Genomic DNA, 26290 nt, shown 5'->3' with positions numbered 1-26290 from the left:
GCTGCCCTCCCAGGTCGGTGCCCACTCCTCTTGCCTTTGGATGCCACCAGCTTCCTCCTGGCTACGGAAGTGACCTGAAGGGGTCGGGCCCAAGTCCTGGCACGACCCTTAATGTGCACAAATTCACCCAGTGTGACAAGCCCCCAAGTAATACCAAGTCTGGGGGCCACAGACCACACACGTTGAGTAATGAGGGTCTAGACTCAGATCTGGTGACTTTGACATTCTCGCCTTGGGCCCCTGGCCACCTTGATTAACAGATATAACACTTCCTTTTCATGTGATTTTTTTCAAAATACGAAATGTGGTGGCTAAGAACAAACCCCAGCAACAGCACAAAACACTGCTTTGTTTTCACCCAAGTCCCCACCCCCGATGCTAGCGGTATGGAGTGGGTGGTAAATGCACGGTCAGAGAGTTCTGGAAGCATATCAGATGAGACTAGGTCATTCCATCCAAAATTAATTTCTAGAAAGGCACTTCACTGAAGTTGATTTTGTGAAATGAAAGAAAACAAAACAATCTTCAAAGGCTCAACATGGGGCCAAGACAGTTTGCCTCAGCTGTTTTGTTTCGTTTTGTTTCTCCCCCCTCATGGAGGCAGGGCAAGGTCAGGGTGCAGAAAAGACAATAAACTGGCTTTATAGAAAAGCCCAGCATTTGCATAGATTAGAGTACCTATGCCCTAGAGAAATGATTTGCCTGAATTGCAGAGCCCACGTGAACTTGGCATTCAGCCGGCTGGAGATCCCTGGTACAGAGGCTGAGGCAAAGCTTGACCCAACCAGAGAATGTGGCCACTGCTTCCAGGATGGGGGGGCGGGGGCTCCAGGCTTTCATTTCCACTTTGTCTGGGAGTCACTAGGAGACTTTGGCCAGTCATGGCTCCTCCCTGGTCCTCTGTTTTCTCATCCGGACTTTGGGTACAGTCATGCCCACCTCGCCTGTCCCCCTCCCCAACCCCTGAGGTTTAGTGACGGGCACATGGGTTCCTGGTTATGTAAAAGCTTTGTGTTTGTTTGGGTTTTTTTTAATGTTTTATTTATTTCTGAGAAACACAGAGCATGAGTAGGGGAGGGGCAGAGAGAGAGGGAGACAGAATCCAAAGCAGGCTCCAGGCTCTGAGCTGTCAGTGCAGAGCCTGATGTGGGGCTCGAACTCACGAACCGTGAAATCATGACCTGAGCTGAAGTCAGCTGTTTAACCGACTGAGCCATCCAGGCGCCCCAGGATGTGTAAAAGCTTTGTAAACTGTAGAGTTCTTAGCGCAGCACCTGCAAAGGCCTCTGCTCCCCACTAAGTCCTCTGCTTCTCCAGTCTGAGCAGGAACGGTGTTTGTGATGTCGGCTGCCACCCGCTTTCCGAGGCTCTCAGAGCTGCCACCAGCTTGGAGGAGCTGGAATGAGTTGCCTGTCCCTCCCCCAACCCAAGACAACTTTGGCAGGGTCAGCTGATAAAAGCAAGGGGCTCCCTGAGAGCACGCTTCCCTGCTTAGTCCCATGACCTTCACCCACTTCCCCACTGCATGACCCCAGGCCAAGACCACCAGGAGACCCCGAGATAGGATGCGAGTGTGGATTGCAGCAAGAGGGATTCAGGTCAGACATCAGGGAGAACATTCTAAACAGAAGACAGGAGTTTGAAGTCCTCACCCAACACAGAGTGAGGGGACTCTCTCGGTGTGAGCTGAGGCCTCTCTCCAGACTTCAGCCTCCTCTTCTGTTCTGGGGGTGGGGGGGCATGGACAAAATGACATGGGTGGCAGGCTGCTGGTTCCAGATCATCTCCTGTTCTCTCTCCAAGCTTGAGCCACAACCAGATTGGAGACACCGGTGCCCAGCTCTTAGCTGCCGTCCTACCGTGGCTGCCGGAGCTCAGGAAGATAGAGTGAGTGGCTGGTCCTGCTGACAGGGCCCCTCAGTGGCCACACCACGGCCGGGGTGGACACTGGCCCCCGCCTCGGGCTGACATTCCTCCCCCAGACCTCAGTGTGCAAGTGGTGGGGCTGGGTGGCCTCCTGGCCCTGCCAGCTTTGGGACCTTTAGTTGGCCCAGGCCCCGTTCCTCTCTGGTCCTTTCTGCCCCCATCAGACTGGGAAGGTGTGTGGCAGGGATGCTGGCTCTTGGGGCCCTAAGCAGGTGGGGGGACATGGGGTGTCCAAGAGCCTAATGCCTGCCCCGCCCTCAGCCTCTCAGGAAATGGCATTGGCCCAGCTGGGGGAGCGCGATTGGCAGAATCTCTCGCCCTTTGCAGGCACTTGGAGCAGCTGATGTGAGTATGAGTGCCAGTGGCCCTCTGTGTCCCCACCGCCCTCCTGGCCTTTGTGTCCCCCACGTGGGCACAGGGCAGTGCAGGGGTCGGGAGCAGACCAGCCCCCTGCTCAGACTCCTCCCTCTCCTCTTGTAGGCTTGGCTGCAATGCCCTGGGGGATGCCACAGCCCTGGGGCTGGCCCAGGGACTGCCTCGACACCTGAGAATCCTGCAGTGAGTGTCCCTCTGCCCGGGGCTGGTGCAGGGCTAGCAGGGAGGGGTTCCCTGGGAGCAGTGGGGGACCAAGGCCCCCACTGGCCCAGCTGCCCTGCCTTAGGTCAGACCGTGGTACGTGTGCTGGGGCTGCTTGTCCCCACCCTGCCCGCTCCTCGCCTGGCTCTGGAGTCCGGGGCAGGGCTGTCAGGAGACCTAGCCTAGTCCCGGGTTGCCACCAGCCCCTTACTGGCCCTTGGCCTAGCCACTACCCCTTCTGAGTCTCGGTTTCCTCATCTGCAAAAGAAGTGTAATAGTCTCAGCTCTGAGCCAGTCTGTGAGGGTGAGTGAGGGTGCGTCGGCAAAGGGTGACTCAGGAGAAAAACCAGAGTTCGTGCCCACGGTCTCGTTTGAGCCTCACAGCAACCCCGCGGCCGCAGTTTCTAGTTGTTCCATTTTCCAGGCAAAGGAACTAAAGCCAAGAGAGGCATGGAGAGCTTACCTTACTTACACAAGAAAGAGCCAGGCCTTGAACTTGGGATCTCAGACCCCAAAGCCAGGGCCCTTAATACCCACCCAGGTCCTGTGTGGATGGGGAGGCGGTCAGGGCGTGGCAGGCACCCAGAGACCATGTAAGGTCTGATGGTGCGGCCTGAAACAATGCTGAGTGTGGGTGATCTGGGAAGGTTCCCAATTCCCACACTGGTCCCCCACGCCCCACTCACCTCCTCCCCTTTCTCCAGCCTGCCATCTAGCCGTCTGGGCCCAGAGGGGGGGCTGAGCCTGAGCCAGGCCTTGGATGGATGCCCATATGTGGAAGAGGTCAGGTGAGTAGGGACCATGGAGCCTGGGCAGAGGGACAGGCCAGGGAGATCTGGGGACTCCTCTCACAGGTGTCTCCCTGCCCTACAGCTTGGCAGAGAACAGTCTGGCCAGAGGGATCCCACAATTCTGTCAGGGGCTCCCACTGCTCAGGCGGATAGAGTAAGTAGCCTCTCCTGACTACCGGGGGGGGGGGGGTAGCGCTGGGACGGGGTGGGGGGACCCCTTCTCTGGCACCTGGGAAGGCCTTTGAAGTGACAGGGGCCTCAGGTGTAGGGGAGTCTGGAGCAAAAAGGGGCACCTTCCTAAGACTCCCACCCTGCCCCGCACCCTGGCCACTCCTCTCCCTCCCGATCTGATTGCAAGGTGGGCAGAGGCAGGCTGGCTGGAGGTGCCCCCGACTCAGACACCCTCCATCCCATCCCCTTCTCTGTCCCCAGCTTGGTTTCATGTGATATTGACGACCACACTGCCAAGCCCCTCGCTGCCAGCCTGCTTCTCTGCCCGGCCCTGGAAGAAATTCTGTGAGTACTTGCAAGAAGCCTAAGCTGGGAAAAGCAGGCACCGGGGGCTTGGCCTGCCTGCCAGTCACTGTACAGCCTAGAGCTGGCCCCTCCCTCCCTGGCCGGTCCCCCGTCTATAAACGGGGAAGGCCATTCTTGCTTAAGCCTCTTCTGGAGGAAGTTTCAACGTGTGGGCTGTGAGTGATGTTGGACAAATTCATTCAGCCTCTCTTGCCCATTTCCCCACCTCTGGAATGGTGGGGGTGGGGCTGGGTGGGGCAGGGAGGGAGGCCGGCTCCTCTCTAAAGGCTCTTTGCCCCTGACCTTCCCTTTGGGAGGCGGCTGGATAGAACACCTCACCCGGTTTACAGGGCCTTCATTTACAAACCACCGGTTCATAGTGAAGAATGGCCCAAACCAGCATGCCCCTGACCTGCCCGCGGGCCATGGGCACCTTGCTCTTGGCAATCAGAGGCGCTCCGACCTTGGGGAGCACTACACTGCCAGAACTAGCCTGGGACCCTGACCACACAATGGGAGAAAATGCCGTCTCCTGAAATACAGGACACAAGTGATTCTAAGACGATTTTAGGTTTGCATCGTAAAGGTTTTAATCCTTCTCATTACATGACACCAAAGACAAAGGGTCAGATCAGTGCTAAGGCATTCTCCCTTATTTATTTATTTTTTTGCTTAATGAGTCAAGAAATATTGTATGTGACCACGGAGCAGATACTTACTTCATACCAAAGATAAATCAGAGATTAGTCAGTTAGCCTCATTGTCATGGTCTTGAAATATTTCCGTGCCGGAGAGTAAATTTCCCAGTGTTGGAATTTTCTCTGCTTCAGTTTCTCTTCATGATTCTCCCTTTTTAACCAGCAGGGGGCAGGCCACCGGGTCATCACCCTCAAAAAGAACCTAGGTTCCAGCTGGAAGTTAATACTGTTGTCTGCACTGTGTTTATCCTTATAACTACCTTCCTTTTATTTTATTTATGTATTTATTTTTTTAATGTTTATTTTTGAGAGAGAATGAGCGGGGAGGGGCAGAGAGAGAGGGAGTCACAGAGTCTGAACAGGCTTCAGGCTCTGAGCTGCCAGCACAGAGACCGATGTGGGGCTCGAACTCGTGAACTGTGAGATCATGACCTGAGCCGAAGTTGGACACTTCACCGACTGAGCCACCCAGACGCCCCATAACTACCTCCTATTTAGGGTTGTGAACACAGGTTTTCCATTGATGGTGGTGATGACCATTCCCTAAGATTAATTTCTTGAAGTGAAAAAAGCAGGGTGGGGGTGAGGACTGCTTTAAGAAAAATATCACACAAAAGTAGAATACAGGAGGTGCATGGATAGAGCAAAAATTATGATAGAGGCACCTGCGTGGTGGAGGTTTGGACCCTGGCGTTATTGCTGCAGACCGTGTGCTCTGAGTTGTCTGCACAGCCAGCTCCTGAGCTGTCTGGGGTCTTGAGGCATGACCAGTTGGAAAATGGGGTTCAGGAGCGGAAGGGACTACCTGTGCTCCGAAGTCTTTGGGGAGGCCACACAAGCACTCCATCTTGGCCTTTCTGGCACCTGCGTGGCAGCCCCCCATCGTGGGCCGCCAGGCCTCCCCACCTGCCTCCTTGTCTCACCCCTCGGCCTCCCTGTTCTCCTGCCACTGACCTTAGGTCCCCTACCCTGCAGGCTGTCCTGGAATGTGCTCGGGGACGAGGCGGCTGCCGAGCTGGCCCGGGTCCTGCCGCAGATGGGCCGGCTGAAGAGAATGGAGTATGAGGGGCACCTCCTGGGAAACCAGAAGGAGGGGAGGGCGCGAAGGGGAACCTGCATCCTGGGGAAAGCTGAGAGGCCACTGGGTCAGGCCCCTGCCTGCAAGGGAGCCCTCAATGAGTTGCACACTCTGCTCCAAGCCCGTGCCGACTTTCACTCTCCCTGGGTCCCCGCCTTTGGCTTTCCCGCTGCACTGTGTTCTGTTGGGTTCCGTTGGGCCTGGGGTAGGGGGGATATAGGGAAGCCCATCCCCCACACTCATGCCAGTTTCTCTCTTTCCCTTCTCTCTGCTGTCTGTTGGGAAGCCTGGAGAAGAATCGGATCACAGCTTGTGGAGCCTGGCTCTTGGCTGAAGGGTTGGCGCAAGGGTCTGGCATCCAAGTCATTCGGTAACAAGGGCTCACAGGGGCAGAGATGGTGGGTGGGAGGCCACACCAACCTCTACAATGTAAGGGGACTGACTCCCTGTGGGAGGGGGCAAGACCCGGGCTGGGGATTATCAGAGGGGACTTGCATCACTCCACCAGGAATTAGACAGCAAGCAGACCTCGATCAAATCCCAGCTCTGCCATTTGCCAGTTATGCAACTTTGTGTCAGGAATTCAACCTCTCTTCTCCTCAGTTTTCCCCATCTGTAAAATGGGGTCAACGATAGTATCTACCTCAGAAAGTTTCTAGGAGGACTAGACGATTATATGAAGCACTGTGCACAATGCCTAGCACGTAGTAAGCACTTAAAATTATATAATCAGAGCCACCACGTACAGTTTTAGAGGCTGTGCACTGCACAAGGGCATTGCCACCAAGGGACATCATTTGTATAGTTGACATTTTGAATTTCTAGTAAATGGTAGTGAAGTGTCTTGTGCTATGGAAATCGATATCTTATGACAGTTTCAAATGATGGAAGTAGAGTGTCTTGAAGAAGATAGTTTTTCCCTCTTCGCCCAAATGTGTCATAAGAGCATGGCCCCGGCTGGGATCGCTAGCGCCCAGAGATGGAGACCGAGTGGGAGAAGTCGGGAGGTGGGTGTGGAGGACACCCTCTCCCGAGGGTGGCTGTGCTCGTCTAATACCTGCCTCTGCCAGGTAGCCCTGGGCATGGCTCTCCCCATCGTGGGCTTGGGTCTCCCCATCTGTAGATCAAACGGGGGATGGAGACAAGAGAATGAGTGAGCAACTCCTAGACCTGAGTGCCTGCCTCTGTGCCCTGCAGCCTCTGGAACAACCCCATTCCCCCCGACACGGTGCAGCGTCTGCAGAGGCAGGAGCCCAGGCTGGACTTCGCTTTCTTTGACAAGCAGCCGAAAGCCCCTTGGGGTACTTGATGGCCCCCTCAAGGTCCTTCGAATACAGCCAAGTGAAGCCAGCTTCCACCCACCAGGACTGAGGGCTCGGGAAAAGAGCCGCAGCTGGGTCCCCCTGTATGCTGCCCTAGGAGGGCGGGGCCTATTTGTCTTGCTACAGTCTTCAAGAAGGGCCCAAAGCCTGGTGTGGCCAATAGACTACCCTGCATCACATGTGATATTCATGAGCAGTCGGGGACATGTCGCACAATGAGAGTGTCGTGATGTGATGGGTGACACAGGTCGCCCGTGGCAGAATTCTGTGTGGCGTTACATAGAGCTTGTGGTGTGGCCTCGGGGTCAGTGTCATGGGTCCTAGCACCACACGTGGCATGACATATGATTTGTGGCTCATAGATGGCATGTGCTAGCTGCTCATATCGTAGGATATGTGCTGGCAGGATACCCTCAGGCTGGTACAAAATCTAATTTATTACTTTTTAAAGGCAAGTCTGTATTTATATATTGCATTTCCAGAGCATCTAAGCTAGGGAATGTCCTCCACCCAGAACTGGGGATGGGGAGAGGTGTCCAAGCACTGATCAGCCCAGTGGCCTGAGAACCAAGCCAGGGACTCAGCCCTGAGGCTTTTGGATGAGTCCCCTCCTGCCTCAAGCCTCAGTTTTCCCATTTGTGAATGGGATGACTCCCTCCTCTTAAACACTGGCTTCCAAGGACTTTGGGCCCAGGGCTAGGTACAGTCCGTGGGAATGGACAGGCCTACTCTGACCTATGTAAGGGAAGAAGCCAGGTCTAAGGGTGTGGGGATAGGCACTACCAAGATAATCAGGCAAGGCCACTGGGTCCAGTCACTACCTCAGCAGGATCCAGGTGAGTTCCCAGGGGCTGCACGTGCTACGTAATATTCTTGTTGCTTCCAAGGACGGCCCTGCTACACTGTAAGCCAACTTTGACCAATAAACGTGGATCGTGTTAACAGCCTCTACCCTGAGTCTGATGTATCCTGGTAACTCACCAAGGTCAGAAGTGGTTCACCCCCTGCCCCAGGGACTGGAGAGTAGGACAGACGACAGAGAGATGAACTGAGAGGAGCACTGGCCTGGGAGTCAGGAGACATGGGCTTAACTCCAGACTCTGTCTCCATATGGTCACGGGCTCGTGGGCAAGTTGCCTTCTCTCTCCTGACTCAGCTGTACTATGCGGGTATTATAGAAGCTCGAAGTGTTAGAAACATTCTTTGTTGGACCTGCATTGTATTTAAACTCTTTTTGGAATCAATTGCCAGTATTTAAAATTGGGAACTTTTACATGAAAATCTAGATTTTCAGCTTTTGTTAGGTGTTGGTCCCACATTCTCACTCAAGAGTAAACCGGGGAGTCATATGACCATGCCCTTTGGATATGACACACACCTCCCAGTTTGCCACAGTCCCCACCACTCCCTGATGTATCACCCCTCCCTTTTGCTGCTTGCCTGGCAGTCCTTGTGAGAGCCTAGAATCTCCTGGCCTAGAGGGGTCCACTGGTGGGTGGAACATTAAAAACATGGCTTTGGAAGTCAGATGGGCATGGAATGGACTGTGACTTGACTCCTTGCTGCTGGTCTTTGAAGACAAGAACTATTTCTGGACAAGGGTTAGTAACCACCCCCGCCCCCCAACACCCCGGACCTTTGGAGGCACCCAGGAAGCATGGTATACAAAATCCCTAATAGGCAGTGGGTAATGGTTTATTGCTATTTCCCTTCTCCTTTTAGGTTGAATACATATGAGGTGAAGAGATGCTTGAAATGACAGGAGAACGGCACCCACTCTCCGTCACCTGCCTGTGGGTTGAACAAATTGATCACAGGGCGCCTTCCCCCAGAGCTGCACCCCATTGTGAAAAAGCGGGCAGACAGGGTGCAGTTACAGCTTAGCGCCACTAGAGGGCAGGTTGGCCCACTGGTGATTCCTGAGATTACTTCCTATTGGACCCAGAATGAAGTTAAGAGGTGATGCTAGGGGCCTGTCCCACCTGGCCTAGGATCCTGGGATACTCTGCTTACTAGTGGTTCACCTGAGTGGCTCAGCCCTGACCTTTGCCGCTCTCCATGTTGTCTCCGGTCCCCCGCCAAGCACAAGGAGAAAGTCCTCCGGCCAAGTGCCAAGCACCCACACCCCACACGAGGACACTCTTATCGGGCTAGGGTCAGGGCACACCTGGCACCGAATGGGGCCATGATCCTGGTCATGGGGGAGGGGATGGGCAGGCAGAGGCTCTAACAAGTTTCCCCAGAAAACTGGAACCCCAAATGCTCTCTCTCCTCCCTGGGAAATGATGCCAAGTTGACTCTGGATCCTTCATACCAAGCGGGGGAGGGGTGCTTGTACTGTCCTCTCTCTGTGCCCAAAACTGGAGTATGAGTCCCTCAAAGCCTGAAGGTGACTTTCCCAGGAAGTCATGGCTGAGGAAGAAACAGGGCACCAACCAGAAGCTCCAGGCCAGATGAAATGCACACCAGGAGAGCCCGGAGCTCAGGGATGCTCTTCATTGGCTGCTTATTCGTTTTACATTTTCCTTCTTCTCTCCCTTTCAGCTCTGGCCAAGTTCTAAACCCCAAGAAACTTTCAGCAGCTGCCCTGAGATAAACCGTATGTTGGGCACTGCAGAGCTGGCTGGGCCCGCTACGGGCGGTGTGCAGGCACCTCGTTCCTTTTATTAATCTTCCTCTGCAGCCACCTGCTTGCTGGAGGCCTGGACTGTTTTTCTACCCAACACCGATGAGGTCCAGTCTCCCTGCCCCCTTCCTCCGAAAAGTAAGCTGTTTAAATAGACGCATGAAACAAATACAATTCAAAGAAAAGTGAGGCTGTGGCCAAGTGAGCAGGGTAATGAACATGGCGCTCGCTCCCGATTTCTGTACATGAATTTTCTCCCCAAGAATGTGAGCCGGCTCGTAAGTACTCTCGTCTGTCCGCAAGGCTGGGAGAAGCTCATTTTGTTACTTTGTCACTTGGCCTCTGTCCTATGGTTTTACAGATTGAACATCCACCTTTCTGATGGGCATCACAGAATCTCCCTTCCTATCCCCACAGGCCTCAAATCCTCCCCAGTTGCCCCTTCCATCCTGGCCCCAAACACACACGTCTGAAATCCACTGTCCAGGCCACTGCTTCTTGAACTATAAAATCACAGTTACGGAAACTGTAATGTGCGTCGAATCATCTGGGGATCTTGTTAACAAGCAGATTCTGGTTCAGCAGATGTTGGGCAGGGCCTAGGATGCTGCATTTCTAAGAGCCCCCACGTGATGTCTATACTGCTGGACCACACTCAGCTTTGCAAGGCTATCAACCAGTGAGTGGGTCTCAACCCTGTCTGTGCATTAGAATCACTTGGAGAACTTTTTTTAAATGCCTTTTTAAAAATTTATTTATTTGTTTTGAGAGAAAGAAAGCATAAGCAGGGGAGAGGCAGAGAGAGAGAGAGAGAGAATGAGAGAGAGAGAATCCCCAGCAGGCTCCCCACTGTCAGCGTGGAGCCCGATACAGGGCTCGAACCCATGAACTACAAGATCATGGCCTCAGCCAAAACCAAGAGTCAGAGCCTCAACCTATTGGGCCCCAGTCTCCCCTAAAATGCCTTTTTAAAAAAACAGAGTATAGTATTTAGGGGCAGCTGGGTGACTCAGTCAGTTGAACATCCAACTCTTGGTTTCAGCTCAGACCATGATCTCACAGTTCATGGGTTCGAGCCCCCAATCCGGCTCCATGCTCTCAGCGTGGAGCCTGCTTGGGGTTCTCTCCCTTTCTCTCTACCTCTCTCTCTCTCTCTCTCTCAAAATAAATAAATACACCTTAAAACACACACACACATTATTTAGAAAGCTCCCCAGGCAATGCTAACGTGCAGCTGTGGGTGTGGAAGGCAAGACAAGACTTTATACCTGGACCCCTTCTTTTGTCCCAAGGGCCCTCTCTTTCCAGATGAGGACACTGAGACCCAGAGATTTTTCCTGACTTGTCCAAAGGCACATAGCTAGTAAGTGGTAGCACCGGGAATCAAACCTACGTTTCATGACTTTTTCCCCCTTTCCTGTTTCAGTGAGATACAACTGTGCCACAGCACTGTATGAGTGCGAACATGTAGGCTAAGGACTTGCGTACGTTGTGAAACGATCAACACAATAAGTTTATTTAACATCCAGGATCTCACATAGTTACCAAAGAAAACTGAGAAAGAAAAAAATGGCTTTTTCCCTTGAGATGAAAGCTCCTAGGATCCACTCCCTTAACCACTTCCAAATTTTGTGACTCAGTTCCACAGGTGCAGCCCCAGTTTCCCCATCTGTACGGTTAAAGGATGAGCAAACTGAGACAAGGCACAAAGACCTACTTTCACAAGTGCTGCAAAGGTGACCTGATGGTTAACTCTCCCTCGGGGAGGGTTTTGAACCCTCTGTCACCTGCCTTGCCTGGGTATTGTCCTGTAGGATTTCCACCATCCATGACGTCCTCTAGACCCAAAGCCGTAATCTCAGCAACAAGCTACCCTGTTTTACAAAGGAGAAAATGGAAACCCAGAGAGGAACGAGACTTGCCAAGGTCACACGGGGAGTATTCAGTGGGGCTTCGATTCCAGTCGTGGAACAAGCAGGAAGTTGAGGTGGTCCTGGCTAGGGATTTAACTGGTCTGCAGGTCTGTGTGTTCCTCAGAGAGCACCCCCCGACACGACCCCCACCCCAGTCTGGAGGGCTGTGCAGTCTACCTTGTGCTCCCAACCCCCTCCCATGGCCAAGGCCAGGCCAGAGGGTGGTGACCCCAGCCAGAGCTGGACACGCCCAGAGCTGGACACATCCAGAGCTTCCTGGGAAAGACCTGACAGTGGCTGCTTTGGTAAAGCTCCTCCCAGGGCTGGTCTCAGGAAGTTCTGGCGACAGCTGGTCCTCCGGTCCGCCCTCCCGCCGCAGCCACCCCGATGAAGCACCCCACCCCTACCCCATGTGTCTCCCAGCTTCCAGAGCTGGCGTCCTCCCTGACCCCGGGCCTTGGAAACCATACCTTGTCGTTCATCCCACACAAACTCCAGCCCTGCCCTGGCTGCCCAGAAAGTGACCTTTCCCCTAAGGAGGAGGCCACCAAAAAAAGGAGCTTTCACTTAAGAACAATCCAACTGGGGTCCCCAGGTTGAGTTCCTAGGACAGAAGCATCGGTTTCCCCAGCTGCTCCTGTGGTTCCCCGCCCCCACACAAATATTTCAGTGTAAGGTTGGGTCCGATGGAGGTGTCTGGGGCTGACTGAAAGGGCAGGGGAGCCTGGGCATCCTGACCGGAGAAGGGGGCATCCCCGCGTTACAGTGACCACAGCCCTGGGACCTAAAAATAGCCAGAACAATGCACCAGCCCTGGTGTCTAAGCGTGCTTGGTACTGTGCTAGCCACATAAGGGTCTCACTGAATTCCCACAAGCATCCCCAGAAGCAGACACAAGTCTACCTTACATTTTACAGAGGAGGAAACTGAGGCCCAGAGAACTGAGTGATCGCACCAGGCAATAACTAGAGCGGCTGGGATTCAAACCCACAGCCATGACTCTGCCTGAAGCCTGGCACTGGAGTCAGCCATGAGATTCTTGAGGGGCTGTCTCCGTCATGAATATATCTCCATATCAATTCCCTGTGGCAGACGGTATTTTCCAAAGATGGCCACCACAATTCCTCCCATCCCACATGCTCTCCCTACAATGTGACGGTGACAGTCCTCTCACTGAGAGGCGGGCCTATGGAGGGAGCTGGTAACTACGGCAGAAGTGACATGGTGTGACTTGCAAGGCTAGGTTCTATAAAAGATAACAAGGCATCCACCTGGTTCCCCTGGGATGCTCACTCTTGGAACCCAGCTGCCATATTATGTGGAAGTTCAGGCCGCACGGAAGGGTCGTGGGTAGGTGTTCCGGCTGACAGTTCCAGCTGAGGTCCCAGCTGACAGCCGGCATCAATTGCCAGACATATGCCTTCTAGATAACTCCAGCCCCTGTCATGGTCTGACTGCAACTGTTTGAGAAATCCTAAGCAAGAACCACTCCCGCTGAGCCCAGTGACCCCAGAGCCATGAGAGACCATAAAGTTTGGGGTGATTTGGATGCAGCATAAATAACTGGGACCCCTTCCATCCTCTACCCCCTCACACATCCCTAAGGCCAGCCAGGGCCCGGTACACAGGCAGTACCTTCACGTGTCTGTAATTCACAAGCACACTGAAGTGTACAGGCAGCCCTGGTTATTCCGACCTGTTTGTCCCGACAGCCTGGACTGTGGAAATAAACACCCAGACGGCAGGTGTTTTACATACTAGGCCAATTTGGGGAAATTGAGGCCTCCTGCTTGCGCAGTGAGGTCTCTACCAGGGCAAGGAAAGACGTCCTCCAACATTTTGCTCTAACGGCCTTACATTGTGTGTGGATCAAGGACAGAGGGTAAGACACTTGGCCTTAATCAGTTGACCTCTGGCCTCTCCTCTTTTTTAAAAAATGCTTATTTATTTTTGGCGGGGGCAGAGAGAGAGGGAGACAGAGGATCGGAAGCAGGCTCTGCACTAACAGCGGCAAGCCTGGTGCGGGGCCCGAACTCACGAACCCCATGGGATCATGCCCTGAGCCGAAGTCGGACGCTTAACCGACTAAGCCACCCAGGCGCCCTGACCTCTGGCTTCTCCTAATCCCTGACTTTCTTTTAGACAGCTTTGTTGAGATATAACACTCACCCCTTTAAGGGTATACAAGTTTGAGTATACCTACAGTTGTTCAACCATCACTATAATTTCAGAGCATTTTTAATCACCGCCCACCCCAAGAAATCCCATAGTAATAGCAATTACTCCCCAGTCTCCTCCCAGGCCTAGACAGCCACTAGGCTGCCTTCTGTCTCTGTGGATTTGTCTAGTGTGGACATTTCACATAAATGGAATCATACAATATGTGATCTTTAATGACTGGCTGCTTTCATTTACCATAATGTTTTCAAAGTCCGTTCATATTTACCTTTCTATGGCTGAATAATATCCCATTGTGTGGACAGGCCACATTTTGTTTATCCATTCATCTGTTAATGGGCATTTGAGTCATCTCCACTTTTTGGCTATTCTGAACCATGCTGCAGTGAACCTTTGTGTATGAGTTTTTGCGTGGACATAGGCTTTCATTTCCTTCGGGTAAATTCCTAGGAGTGGAATTGCTCTGATCCCTGGCCTTTGTCTTCTGTCCATTAGGCCAGGGATCCAGTATCTTCTTCACCCTGGGTAGGCCCACATACCTCATCCTTCAGGGCTTCTAGAGGAAGCCTGATTTCCACGCTGAGTTGGGTCTTCTATGCCACCCCACCTCCAACCTTTGCACTTTTCACACAATAATACGATTGCAACTTCAGGGGAGGGGACTCTGCTTGGGTTCACCATTGTCTGTCCCAGTGCCTGTCTCTTCTGTGGCTCTGGGGCAAGGAGAGGAAAGGGAATCTGGGGGCCAGATCAATCAGGAAAGGCTTCCTGGGGGAGGTGGGGCTGGAGCTTGGTCTAAGAATGCCTATAGATTGGTTTGCCCCACAGCTGGGCTGAGGGCTTTGAGGACTTTGGTGGAGGAAAGATGAGGAGAGCTGGGAGAAAAGAAGGATGGATGGGGGTGGGGGTGGGGGGACAGGCAGGCAGGCAGAGAACAAAGCTCAGAGCCCTGGGGTTTTTCGGTGGATGCCCCTCTAAGGCTGCAAAGTGCCTGTGACTCAGACTGAAGGGAGGTTCACAGGCTGCAGCTCGAGTCTCCTAGTTAACCCTCTCCTACCTGGAATGGAAAACCCACAACCCAAGCGCAATGCGTTAACTCACAGTCGCCCAGTCCTTGAGCTGTAGGGCCAAGGGCTTTGGACGTGGCCGTGAGATCTCCCACAATCTGGTTAAATGAGGTTCAGCTGTCTGAGACACTGAATTGGGGGGGGGGGTGCACATAAATACCGCTGAGTGACCTGCAGCAGGAGCTCCCGGCGACAGATGCATTTCTCAAGAATCGGTGCTTCTTCTAGGGAAAAGATGGCCTTCGCAGAAAGGGGGGAGTCGGTGCCAGGGCCTCAAGCCCCCCCTTAATTATGCTCCCGCTAACTAGCCCCAGGCACTGTTCAAACTCTTTATCTTATCCTTTCTGTCTGAGAAATATGTGTCATCTTCCCAGTGCCTGGCGACAAGAAAATGCCGAGCTCTTTTACTGGGGGGCGGGGGAGACGACACTGCGGTCCTAGTGCTGCTCAGTACGGCCCAGAACCTAGCCCTGTGGTGTGTCCCCCGAGGGCGCAGCGCGGGGCCCTCGGGGTCGAGGCCGCAGGCGGCGAGCTGGGGCCCCGAAGGCCCGGGCTGAGCTCACCCCTCGGTTCCCGCGTCCGCGGCCCTGAGCGCACGGTGCTCGGAACTCGGAGGTGTCCGCGACTCCGGCAGCACCGGCCCGGGAGGGTGCGAACCAGAGGCGTTCCGATCCGCGGAGTCCCAGCCTGGAACGTTCGGACCCTCGGATTCCGGCCTCGAGCGTTCGGACCCTCGGGTTCCGGCCCCCGCGGGGCTGAGAGCCCGGAGCGCCAGGGCGCGCCAGCCGCGGGATCCGAGCCGCGGACGGCGGGCGGGACAGCTCCCCCGCTCCGCCCGTGGGGAGCGCTCGCCCCTCCAGGAAGCGCCCGCCTCGCCTCCCCACCCCCGCCCCCTCTCGGCCGGAGGGAGGAGCCCGAGCCGCCGCCGCCGCCGCCGCCCGCCCGCCCGGGAGGAGCACTGGACCCCAGGCGGCTGGGAGCGCACGCGAGCTGGCCAGGGCCGCGCGGGCAGCGCCCTGAGCCCGTCCCGCGCCCGCGGGCCCCGCCAAGCAGAGGAGCGCCCCGGGATGCCCCGGCGGCCCGGAGCGCGGGCAGCGGCAGCGGCGACCACGCCGTGAGGGCGGCGGCGCCCGCGGGACCCGTGGTGAGTGGGGCCCGGGCGGGCCAGGGGCGGGCGGGGCGCCCTGGCGCGAACGCTAAGTTCGGCCTTTCGGCTTGGCTTCTGGAGCCGGTGGCGGGTTGGAAGGAGGCTGGGTTCCGCCTCGGGGGCCGTGACACCCCAAGCCCCCGCCACCCGCGCGCACCCGGGCTCTGGCCTTTGGGTGACTCAGCTGCGACCCGGCCACGCGGGGGCGCTCCGGCTGCGCCCGGACCACCGTAGGGGAAAGAGGAAAGGGTGCTGGAGGAGGGAGGTGCCCCTCCGTGTCCGAGCCCAGCTGTGTAGGGACTCTCCTACCTCCTCCCTGGAGCCTGGGAGCGTCCGGAAAGGTAGAGTCCCCGCTGCCGAAGTCCCAGCTGCCGAAGACTTGAGGTCGGGCTGGTCCCTGGCCACCCCCCCCCCCCCCCCCCCGCGCCGTAACCTGCTCTCAACCTCCATATCCCACCCCCCCCCCCGCCCCCGCCCCAGCGTGCTGCCGGAGAGCCAGCTCCCAGCCCAGGAAGAGGCTACGAAGGGAGGGCGTGGAGCTGGGCAGCTTCCCAGAAGTCGAAGTGTGTTTGCAAACTAGTTTTTTCGCAAAAGCTGTCTGGCACCTGTGTGGTTAAGGGGGGTGGGTGGGGGGACATGGGAGAGAGAGCAAGACTCCTTCCTTTCCGTTTCTCGCAGCCCTGTTTTTCTGAGAATAGAGGTGTCTTACTCCCCTCTTCCCATCCCATCCCATCCCAGCCCCGACCTCTGCCCCCCTCCTTGGACAAGGCCTTTGGGAAGGGGCTCCTTCAAAGGGGACTGTGATTTGCCCAAGAGCACAAGTGGAACTGGAACCCAGGGCTCTGGTAGCCAGTTGAGGGTTCATCCTGGTGTCTGTGATTCTCCCAGCCCTGTTGCGTATTTCGGGAAGTGACACCCTCAAGGGATCTGGGAGAATGTGAGCTGCCCTTTGTTTTGTGTGCCCTTAGTTTTTGCTTGCTTAGGAGTGTGGGCTGTCATCCATGGATGGAGGGCTTTTTCTGTTCCTTGGGGCACCCACAGCTTCAGTAATTGGTGTGGACGTGGGAACCCCTTTGTACCCTTCAGCAGTTGCAACCTGTCTGTGGCCAGCTTGGGGAGACCTGGGGCTGAATGCCCACCCGATGGCGGGCTGGGGGCCCTTCCTCTTCTCTGACCTGGTGCTTATCTGTAAAATGGGCTAATTGTCAAGGACCTGTGTGCCTGGAGGCTGGGTGCAAACATGAAGACATAAAGGAGTGGTTTTATTGCAATCCCTCTGGCACAGGGCCCAGTGAGCACTGCTTTGGCCCCAGGCACGCTGTCACTCAGGCAGGTTTCTCCATGGAAAGAACCAGGGGCTGGGAATGTGGACACTTGGGTTCTCCTTGCCCTCTGCCACTTCCTGTCTGTGTGCCTTGTCACTCACTGGGCTTGGGGCTTTTCCATCTGTAAAATGAAGCAAACTATGACACATTCCCGTTTCTAGGGCTGCTGGGAGGCTGGAACCGGGGGACAGGGGTTCTGCAAAGTGGGGTGCACTTCATGAATGGCAAGTGTGGTGTTTCAAGGGACCCCTCCCCTCCCAGGGGCCATGAAAATTAAAAACTCAGGTACATAAGAGGGCTGGGAATAGAGCCTCTGTTTCTATACCTGTAAAATAGTGAGAACAATACGCTGTATAGCTTTGTGATCTTTTAGGGTGGTTGTGTATTTATCTAAAGGTAGTTGTGAGGATTAAATTAGGTGACAAAGGGTTCACATGCCAGCATTTTGACTGGCCTGGTGGTAAGCACTCAGTGACTGGTAACTGTGAGTATCGTTATTCCTGGGAATATCCATAATCCCTGTGAGGGCAGCTGCATTTAGGATTCCTTCTGGGATTTTCTCAGGCCAGCCTGCTCCTCCTTCTCCCACCTCCTCCCTGGAGAGAGGAGCCTCAGAAGCCAGATGTCAGACTTCTGGACTGTTCAAGGTGCCGAGTCCTGAGTGGGAAGGTTCTACCAAAGAGAACATCATGAGGGATGCTGGATGCAAAAGTGTTCCCCCTCCGTGCGCCTTGGGCTGGCCCACAGGGCTCTGAGGAGTGACAGAAAAGCTCCTGTCAGAGCAGGGAGCATTGGGGACAGGAAACGTCCCCTACTGAGAAACCCCCAGCCCAGGGCCAGGGCCCCGTCTGCCTGCTGGAAGTCTCCTTCCCTCTGTCCCCCTCTAACCCTTACAGGAGCTGCTGAATCGGGGCCAATCATTTCAAGAACCCAGCCCCCTCTGCCTTGGAGAATTGGCTCAGAAAGGGAACAGGATTCCCTCCCCTCCTGCCCAGCCCCCTGCAGGACACAGGATGGGCTCCTTGGGAGCCAGGAGGCTGGGTCACCCTAGGATCTTGGCAGCCAACAACAGGAGAAGGGGACAGTCATGTCCCACCCCCACTGTCCAGAGGGAGAATATGGGGTCCTAAGGGGGGGTCATGGCTTCCTGAGGTCCTGCACTGCCTCAGAACTGCGTGGGGGTCCAAGGCGCCTTCTCGTCGTCAGCCCAGTGCCCTCTCCCCTCATTGAGCCACCCGGCCTCTGCTCCCATGGCGGAGTCAAGTGGACTGTGCTCTTCAGTGTCCCGGAGTGTTTCTCTCCTAGCTCTGTCCTCACCTTCTTCCTCCGGGGTCTGAGATGAGGCTAATTAGCTGCTACTTGCTCACTCACTATGTATCACCTTGCTTAATTTTTCTCGGGCGTTAGCCACCTTCTACACTCATTTATTCGTTTGTGTATCACCTTATTATCTGCCCCCCTTCCCAAAGAGTGCCAGCGCCACGAACAGGCGAGGATAGTGTCCATCTTGTCCAGGGCCCTTTCCCTGCACTTAGAGAAGATAAATGACTGGGGCTGCCCCGCACTGTAGCCTCCTGTTAAAGGACTCTGTGATGTTGGCTGATGGAGCCCCGAGGAGTCATAAGCTTGCCCTCTCGGGTCTCTGGAGGGAGCCCTGCTCTCCCTGCTAAGTGCTGGGAGACCGGCACAGGGCAGCGGCCTTGCTGATGGAGGAGGGGAATGTACGAGTCTGGAGAAGGTGGGATTTGCCTGGCACTGAAGGACCCGGGGCTGGAGGAGACTGAGGTGGCAGCTGCTGCCATGGGCTGCCCACTCAGGGGGCTGAGGTGTACTGGGGAGAGTCGCCATTCCCCGTGTGACCTGGGCCATGTCTCTTAACCCCTCTGACCTCCGCTTCTTTGTCTAGGAAATGGGGACTCTTAGACCACGAGCTGCCCCCACTGCTCTCTTCATGGGGTTCTTTAGGCAGCTTTGAAAGGGCTTGTAAACCGAAGAGGACCAGATATGGATGTCATTCCTCTTCCACCTGTGGCTTTAGGTCCCACCTTCCATTCATTGTGTGGCCACCTGTCGTCACTCAACAAATGTTTACTGAGCAGCTCCTCTGGGCCTGGGGCTGTGCTGAAGCTGGGAGCACGGCTATGGAGCTCAGAGTGGAATGGGGGGGGGGACAGAGAGAGGCCAGCAAATGACAAGGAGACAGAAAGACTTCAGATAGTGGAAAATGCCCCAAAGAGAATAAAGCAAGGTGGAGTGAATGATGGGGGAGTGCAGTGTGTGAGGCTCAGGGAGGCCTCTAGAGCAGGAGGTGGTGACATTCGAGCTGGCATGCTAATCCAGGGCCTTAGTCTCTGGTTCATGGCTGTATCCCAGCCGTGCCTGGTGCCCAGCAGGTGCTCAGTGGATATTTTTGAATAAAAGAGGGAGGCGTGCCCCAGAGGAAACAGCACATGCAAAAGCCTTGCGTTGGGAACATGCTTCGTGTGTTCCAAGAGCCCATTCTCCTTATGACCCAGCTCTCTTTCTCCTTTCGGTGGCTCTTGTCGGGAGCTGGGGGCATCTGGTTTGCCGACTGTATCCCTGCTCTCCCCTCCCCATGATGCAGGAGAGAGCATGCTCAGCTCCCAGCAGAAGACGCCATTCAACCTGTCCCTCCTTTGGGCCCCAGCAATCTTTCCAAGTCACCCCGCGGCCCCTCAGGAAGGGGTGCGCTTTGCAGCGTGCACATAGGGAGCCCAGCTGCCTGGTGTCACGCTCTGATTTGCCATGGACCAGCTGGATGACCTTGGGCAGTGTATTCGTTTTCTAGCGCTGCTATAACAAAGAACCCAAAACCGGACGGCTCAAAATCACAGAAATATATTCTGTTTCGGAGGCCAGAAGTCCAAATTCAAGGTGTGGGCAGGGCCATGTTCCTCTAAAGGCTCTAGGGGAGGTGTGTTTCCTTGCCTCTTCAGGCTCCTGGGGACATCACACCGATATCTGTCTCCTTCCCTCAGTGTCTTCATACGGTCCCTCTCATAAGGACACCAGTCGTATTGGATTAACAGCCCATCCTACCCCTGTATGACCTCATCTTAACTAGTCACATCTGCAGCTCCTGTATTTCCAGATAAGATCACATTCTGAGGAATTAGGAGGGTAGGATTTCAACTTAGCTTTGGGGGGAACATAATTCAACCTCTAACCTCTACATAACCTCTTTGTGCCTCAGTTCTCCGATCAGTAAAATGGGATGCTAGTAAGAGGGCACATGTCCTGGGATTGCAGGGAGGCCTAAACAGAATGCTGTCAACCTCGGGGCAGGGCCAGGCACGCCCAGTGCATGCTACTGTTTACTTCTCCTCAGGGAGGACTTCCTGGGAGCTGGGACCCAGAGCTGAAGAACAGATGGCAGTGTCCTTGACCAGGAGGACTTGCTGAGAAGGGCCTGGGCCTGAAGTAGCACCTGCTGTCTGGCTCACAGACACCCCTCCGCGCTGTCTGGCTGAGGAGGGGCAGGGAGCACCCCTTCAGTGTGGCAAGGTGTGGGCTGGGCAGCATAAAAGCTACTGGAACTGTAAGACACCATTAACAAAGAGTAGGGAGAGCCCCACATGCGGAGGGGTGAGCAGAGGTCTAACCCCCATGCAGGAACCCACGAGGGGATTTGGTACTAGGTGAGCCCCGATGACTTTCAGGGCCCATCAGTCCGGAGATTTTGGGTGGGAGCTTGGGGCTGAGGCTCAGAGCAGCCCAGGAAAGACTGAGGGGTATTTAGAGACTCCTCAAGGCTGGAAGGAGCCCAGGCTCTTCACAGGCAGGGAAACTGAGGCACAGAGAGGGGAAGGAACTTGGAAGAATTCCAAAAACACACTTTTTGGGCACCCCTGTCTCTAGTCTCCCCGTGGTAGTTCCCAGGTAGGCATGGGCACCACAGGGCAAGACCCAGGGCGGCTTCCGTCCCTCAGGCTGCCGCACAGCCCCCTACAAATGAAGCCAGGTTGGAATGACTTTGGCTGACATTCACTGTCACCGTGCCCTCCACCCTCCATTAGCTTGGTCCACCCTCCGAGCTTGGCCAGACCCACTCCCGAGTTCCCAAAGTATTTTCTGTATCCCAGAGTATATCTACACCCGTCCTCTGTTGCGCTTCCTGGGAGGTGGGAGGGCAGGCCATCACCTGCTCCACTTTGCTGATGAAGGAGCTGAGGCCTAGGAGGGAGGAGGTGGCAGAAGCAGGCCTTGACTCCTGACTCCCAGAGGGGTGGGGAGTGGGCTGGAGGCCACCGTGCAGCCTGCTGCAGCAGCCCCTCGAGGGATAGGCTGGGGAGACACGGGGCCAAGCCCTTTGGACCAAGATTGAGCTGAACCAGGGGCCTCGGGGTCCCAAGGGAGGCCCCCTTCCCCAGGGGCCAGAGCTTAGTGATTAGGTGGGGGCTGCAGAGAATAGCCTCCCCTGGGTGTGGTCTGATGGAAGCTGGGGACCCCAGGGGTGTCAGACCCCTGCTGCAGCTTCCACGCTGTGCTGTCTGCATCTATATTTATCCCCATAATGGCCCGGCTGCCTGTCGGGAGTGCGGTGTCTTCTGAGTATAGCAGCCGGGAGCCTAGCTAAGGTAGAGAGGCGATTTGTGGATTTGTGTCCAGATGCCCCCTTCACCTCGCACCTCGGAGCCAGCCCCGCCCACTCTGGGGGCTGTCCCTGGCAGGGGTTTGCAGGAAGGGCCCAGGGGTATGAGCAGCTTGGGGCTGGACCACCCCCCCCCCCAACTCCGAGAACTGGGGCTGTGGGATGTTGGGGTTGGTGTATGCCTGGGAAGGTGGGACCAGATAAACCAAAAGCCTTTCGGCTCAGGGATTCAGGGGACTGGTGATTCTGAAATCCCAGATTTCACCAGCCCTGGAATTCTGAGAATCTGTAGTCCCCCTTCACCTTTTCGCTCTTCCTCACTTTCAACAAAGGACGGTGACATCTCCTAAGCCAGTACTTACAATATGGTGACAATGTCAGTGCCCCCCCCCCCCCACAGACCAGGGGCTCAGGAGGGGCTTTGTAGAGGAGTCCTCGAATCTTATCACATTATAAAACTTACAAAATAGAGCAGACATCCCACACGTACAACTCCGTGACTGTCCACACACCAGAGCATTTGTCAGCAGCAGCCGGACAAGGAAGAGAAATGTGACCATCACCGAAGCCCCCTGGTGCCCCCTTCGGGTCACAAGCACCCCTCCCTCCTGACTTCCAGCAGCACAGATCCATTTGGCCTGCATTTAACTTCGTATAAATGAAATCAGACAGGGCCATGTGCTCCTTTAGGTCTGCTCTTCTCCATTCAGCGTGTTCGTGAGACCCGTCCGGATCATTGGCACCCTGGTTCTGCCCTCGTGCTGCCCTCTGCCCCCAGCAGTATAGTCTACTGCGTGGGTGTTCACATTTCTTTATCCCTTCTCCTGATGAGGGGTGTTCAGGGTGCATCCAGTCTGGAGCTACCGTAAATAGTGCTGCCGTGAAAGTCGTTGCGGGGCGGGGGTCCTTTGGTGAACACGGGTGCATGTTTCTGTGGGGCATTGCTGGCTCATCCGTCGCGTAGCTTAGGTAGACCCTGCCAAACGTCCCTCCAAGGCGGTCGTCCCGGGCACACACCCTTTGGCAGCATGAGAGTTCCAGGTGCTCCACGCCCTTGTCACCACTTGCTATTGTCAGCCTTTTTCCTTTTGGCCATCCTGGGAGGGGCGGTGGGGAGGTGGGAGGGGGCACAGCAGTATCACTTGAGTTTGGTTTTGCTGAGCTGGAAGAATGAAAACGCAAAGTAAACAAGGGGGAAGGGCGCTCCAGGCAGGTGGAACAGCATATGCAGTATGGTGGAGAAGCATTGCTGGACCTCTGTGTGGTGGACACCACAGCTGGAGCCGGAAGTGGGAGGGGCTCTGTCGGGGGGGGGGGGGGAGGGGCTTGGATGTCCTCCAGAGAACGGCCCAGAGCCACGGAGAGGTCTTCCTCATTGTGAGCCAGCACTTACAGTGTGTTAGGCATTTTTTACTTTCTGTTTGATGGATAAGAAAACTAAGATTCAGAAGGCCCGAGCTTATCCAGAGTCATCTTAGCAGAGGCTCTGGATCGCAGATCCTTCCAAGCCTCATTTTGCTCATCTGGAGAATGAGGGTGATCCTAACCTCTTGCTTAAGGTTGCTGTGAAGCCGTAGAAGTTTAAGCCCATCAGGTATTGGGCACAGGGTCTGGGGCGGACATTATTATTACTCTCATTTTATTATTATCTCTCCATCAGCACAGCCACACTCACCTCCTCTCTTCCCTTCCAGCTGACAGGGTGGGAGTAGGCCCACCCATCTCCTACGTCTAGGAAGGGCTGGCCCAGAACTCCAGCCCCAGCACCCTGTTTTTCTTCCCCATGGCAGGTCTCCCAGAGGCTGAAGTTTGTAGTGATGGTTAATTTTATGTGTCAACTTGACTAGGCTCTGGTGACCAGTTGTTTGGTTAAACACCAGTCTGACGTTGCTGTCCAGGTATTGTTTTAGATCTGACTAACATTTAAATCAGTAGACTTTTATTAAAGCAGATTACCCTCCATTATGTGGGTGGGTCTCGTCCAATCAATTGAAGGCCTTTTATAAAAGTAAAGACCAAGTTTCTCCAAGAAGAAGGAATTCAGCCCCAAGACTCCAACATAGAGGGGCGCACGGCTGGCACCTGGCTGAATTGGTAGAGCATGCGACTCTTTTTTTCTTTTTTTTTAATTGTTTTAATGTTTATTTTTGAGAGAGAGAGATAGAGTGTGAGCGGGAGAGGGGCAGAGAGAGAGGGAGACACGGAATCCGAAGCAAGTTCCAGGCTCTGAGCTGTCAGCACAGAGCCCGACGTGGGGCCTGAACCCACGAACTGTGAGATCATGACCTGAGCCGAAGTCGGATGCTTAACCGGCTGAGCCACCCAGGTGCCCCAGCATGCAACTCTTGATCTTGGCGTTCTGAGTTTGAGCCCCATGTTGGGGGTAAGTCATTTTTTAAAAAAATACTGAAACATAGAAATCTTGCCTAGTTTCTAGTCTGCCTGTCCTGTCCTGTCCTGTGGATTTTGAACTCAAGACTGCCACATCACCTCTGACCTGAATTCCCAGCTTTCCGTCTTGTCCTACAGATTTAGAATTTGCCAGCCCCCACAGTTGCATGAGCCAATTCTTTAAAAGAAATCCCTTTTATATATATAGATATCCCATTTGTTCTGTTTTCTTTGGGGAAGCCTAATACAGCTACCATCTGTCTTTCTGGATCTTCTCATCTAGGAAATGGGGCGAAGGAGCAACTTAGATCTAGCCATATTTGAGACGTGATCTGACCCCAGAAGTTCAGCCAGTGCAGCCATTGGGGCCAGTGGGGACCAGGCATCTGGTTAGCCAAGGGTTCCAGCTCACAGTGTCACCCTCTAGACCAAACATTGCAAACTCAGAGATCTGCAGAGACCTGGCCTGCAGGCTCCGTGTGTGAGGCTGACAGTCCTTGTATGAGGACCAGATACAACGTCTGCCTTATTCTGCCGAGCGTGGGCTAAGCAGAGCCACCCCTGACACATGGTCAGCCATTGGGTGGCCATATTGCAACCTCTGATCTAGGAGCTCAGGCTCAGATGGGTGGCCTCAGCATCACCTGGGAGCTTGTTAGAAATGCAAATATTATGGAGCACCTGAGTGGCTTAGTCAGTTAAGCGTCTGACTTCACGGTTCATGAGTTCGAGCCCCGTGTTGGTCTCTGTGCCGACAGCTCAGAGCCCGGAGCCTGCTTTGAATTCTCTCTCTCTGCCCCTCCCGACTCACCCTCTGTCTCTCTGTCTCTGCCTCTGTCTCTCTCTCTCTAAGATGAATAAACATTAAAAAATAAAAAAAAAAAAATAATAATAATAAAAAAAGAAATGCAGACATGGAGGTCTCTCCCCAGACCTGCTGAATCAGAATCTGCATTTTAGCAAGATGCCCACCTGGCCACCCCCCTGGTGTCTGTGTGTACTTTATTAGCCCACCTCAGAATCACCAGGAGTGCTGTTAAAACACAGGTTGCTAAGTGCCACCCTAGGGATTCTGACTGAGCAGTTCTGGTGGGGCCCAGGATGCTGCATTTCTTTATGTGTGTGTGTGTGTGTGTGTGTGTGTGTGTGTGTGTGTATCAAATTTTTAATGTTTTATTTATTTTTGAGAGAGAGATAGAGTGGAAGCAGGGGAAGGGCAGAGAGAGAGGGAGACACAGAATCCGAAGCAGGCTCCAGGCTCTGCATTGTCAGCACAGAGCCTGACGTGGGGCTCGAACTCACAAACCCTGAAATCATGACCTGAGCCAAAGTCAAACACTCAACCAATTGAGCCACTCAGGCACCCCCAGGATGCTGCATTTCTACCAAGCTCCCAGGAGATGCTGAAGTGGCCCATCTGGGAAAATACGTGGAGCCATGAGAGCCTAGGGCCATCGCCCCTGGAGCCTTTGTGGTCAGTGATTAAACCCCACTGAGTGGGATTTGCTGCATGGATAGGGACCCAGAGGCCCTGAAGGATGCACCTTATGGGGTCTGAATCCGTTATCCACTCCCTGGCCCCCCACCCACCACCTTGCTCTCCACTGGTATCCCAGCACTGTGTCTTCCAGTTAAGGGGAACCTAGGGCCGTATTTCTCAACCAGTTTTAACTCTTTGTCCCCTTTACATAATCTGCAAACTTCACGTATCTCCTGGGGTTTTGATCTGCCCTGCTTCCCCCAGCCATCAAGAATTGCTGATAATAGCACAAGCTGCAAACTGTCATTCTAAGCGCTTTACTGCACTTATTCCTTGCAATACCCCCTGGGAGCACTCTCACCGTCTGCCATTTTGTAGAGGGGGAAACTGAGACCAGAGACGTTACGTAACTTGCTCAAGGTCACACAGCAGATAAATGGCAGAGCCAGGGATTGAAAGTCAGGCATTCTGAGTCCAGCGTCTGTGCTCTTAACTGTTGGGGGTACTGATCAGAGGACTGAGCCCCTGTCCTTGTTACTACCACTAACAAGACTTTGTAGAGCATTTTTGTTCCACAGTTGGCACCAAAAACAGAATTTCTTTTCCATCTTCTAAATATCAAGTTGAAGACGCTTTTTCATGCA

General features: G+C 54.6%; 2 protein-coding genes across 16 annotated transcripts in view; both read left to right on the top strand.

Moving 5' to 3' along the window:
- NLRC5 (NLR family CARD domain containing 5) overlaps nucleotides 1–26290 on the top strand; it is a 227302-nt gene that overhangs the window by 80099 nt on the left and 120913 nt on the right. For 11 of the 13 annotated variants that reach the window (XM_086689368.1, XM_086689365.1, XM_086689364.1 and 8 more), the window contains 9 exons: nucleotides 1804–1887; nucleotides 2188–2271; nucleotides 2407–2484; nucleotides 3207–3290; nucleotides 3376–3447; nucleotides 3726–3809; nucleotides 5483–5566; nucleotides 5872–5955; nucleotides 6783–7849. In XM_086689368.1, the coding sequence (XP_086545494.1) occupies nucleotides 1804–1887; nucleotides 2188–2271; nucleotides 2407–2484; nucleotides 3207–3290; nucleotides 3376–3447; nucleotides 3726–3809; nucleotides 5483–5566; nucleotides 5872–5955; nucleotides 6783–6894 (766 nt within the window). In that variant the 3' untranslated portion in view covers nucleotides 6895–7849. Of the gene's footprint in view, nucleotides 1–1317; nucleotides 1402–1803; nucleotides 1888–2187; nucleotides 2272–2406; nucleotides 2485–3206; nucleotides 3291–3375; nucleotides 3448–3725; nucleotides 3810–5482; nucleotides 5567–5871; nucleotides 5956–6782; nucleotides 7850–26290 lie in introns of those variants that run through there. The other 2 variants (XM_086689370.1, XR_015244780.1) reach the window with 2 other exon arrangements.
- The window catches only part of CPNE2 (copine 2), a 47658-nt gene continuing 36435 nt past the window's right edge, over nucleotides 15068–26290 (top strand). For 2 of the 3 annotated variants that reach the window (XR_015244782.1, XM_086689371.1), the window contains exon 1: nucleotides 15068–15835. Coding sequence is in view for 1 of the 3 variants with exons in the window: in XM_086689371.1 (XP_086545497.1) it covers nucleotides 15083–15835 (753 nt within the window). In the remaining 2 variants the exon portion in view is untranslated. The remainder of the gene's footprint in view (nucleotides 15836–26290) is intronic. The other variant, XM_086689373.1, reaches the window with a different exon arrangement.

The sequence above is a fragment of the Puma concolor genome, chromosome E2 (genome assembly GCF_028749965.1).
Source record: "Puma concolor isolate L17-30 chromosome E2, mPumCon1.1.hap2, whole genome shotgun sequence".
NCBI lineage: Eukaryota > Metazoa > Chordata > Mammalia > Carnivora > Felidae > Puma > Puma concolor.
This window is presented reverse-complemented; position numbering and strand designations above follow the sequence as displayed.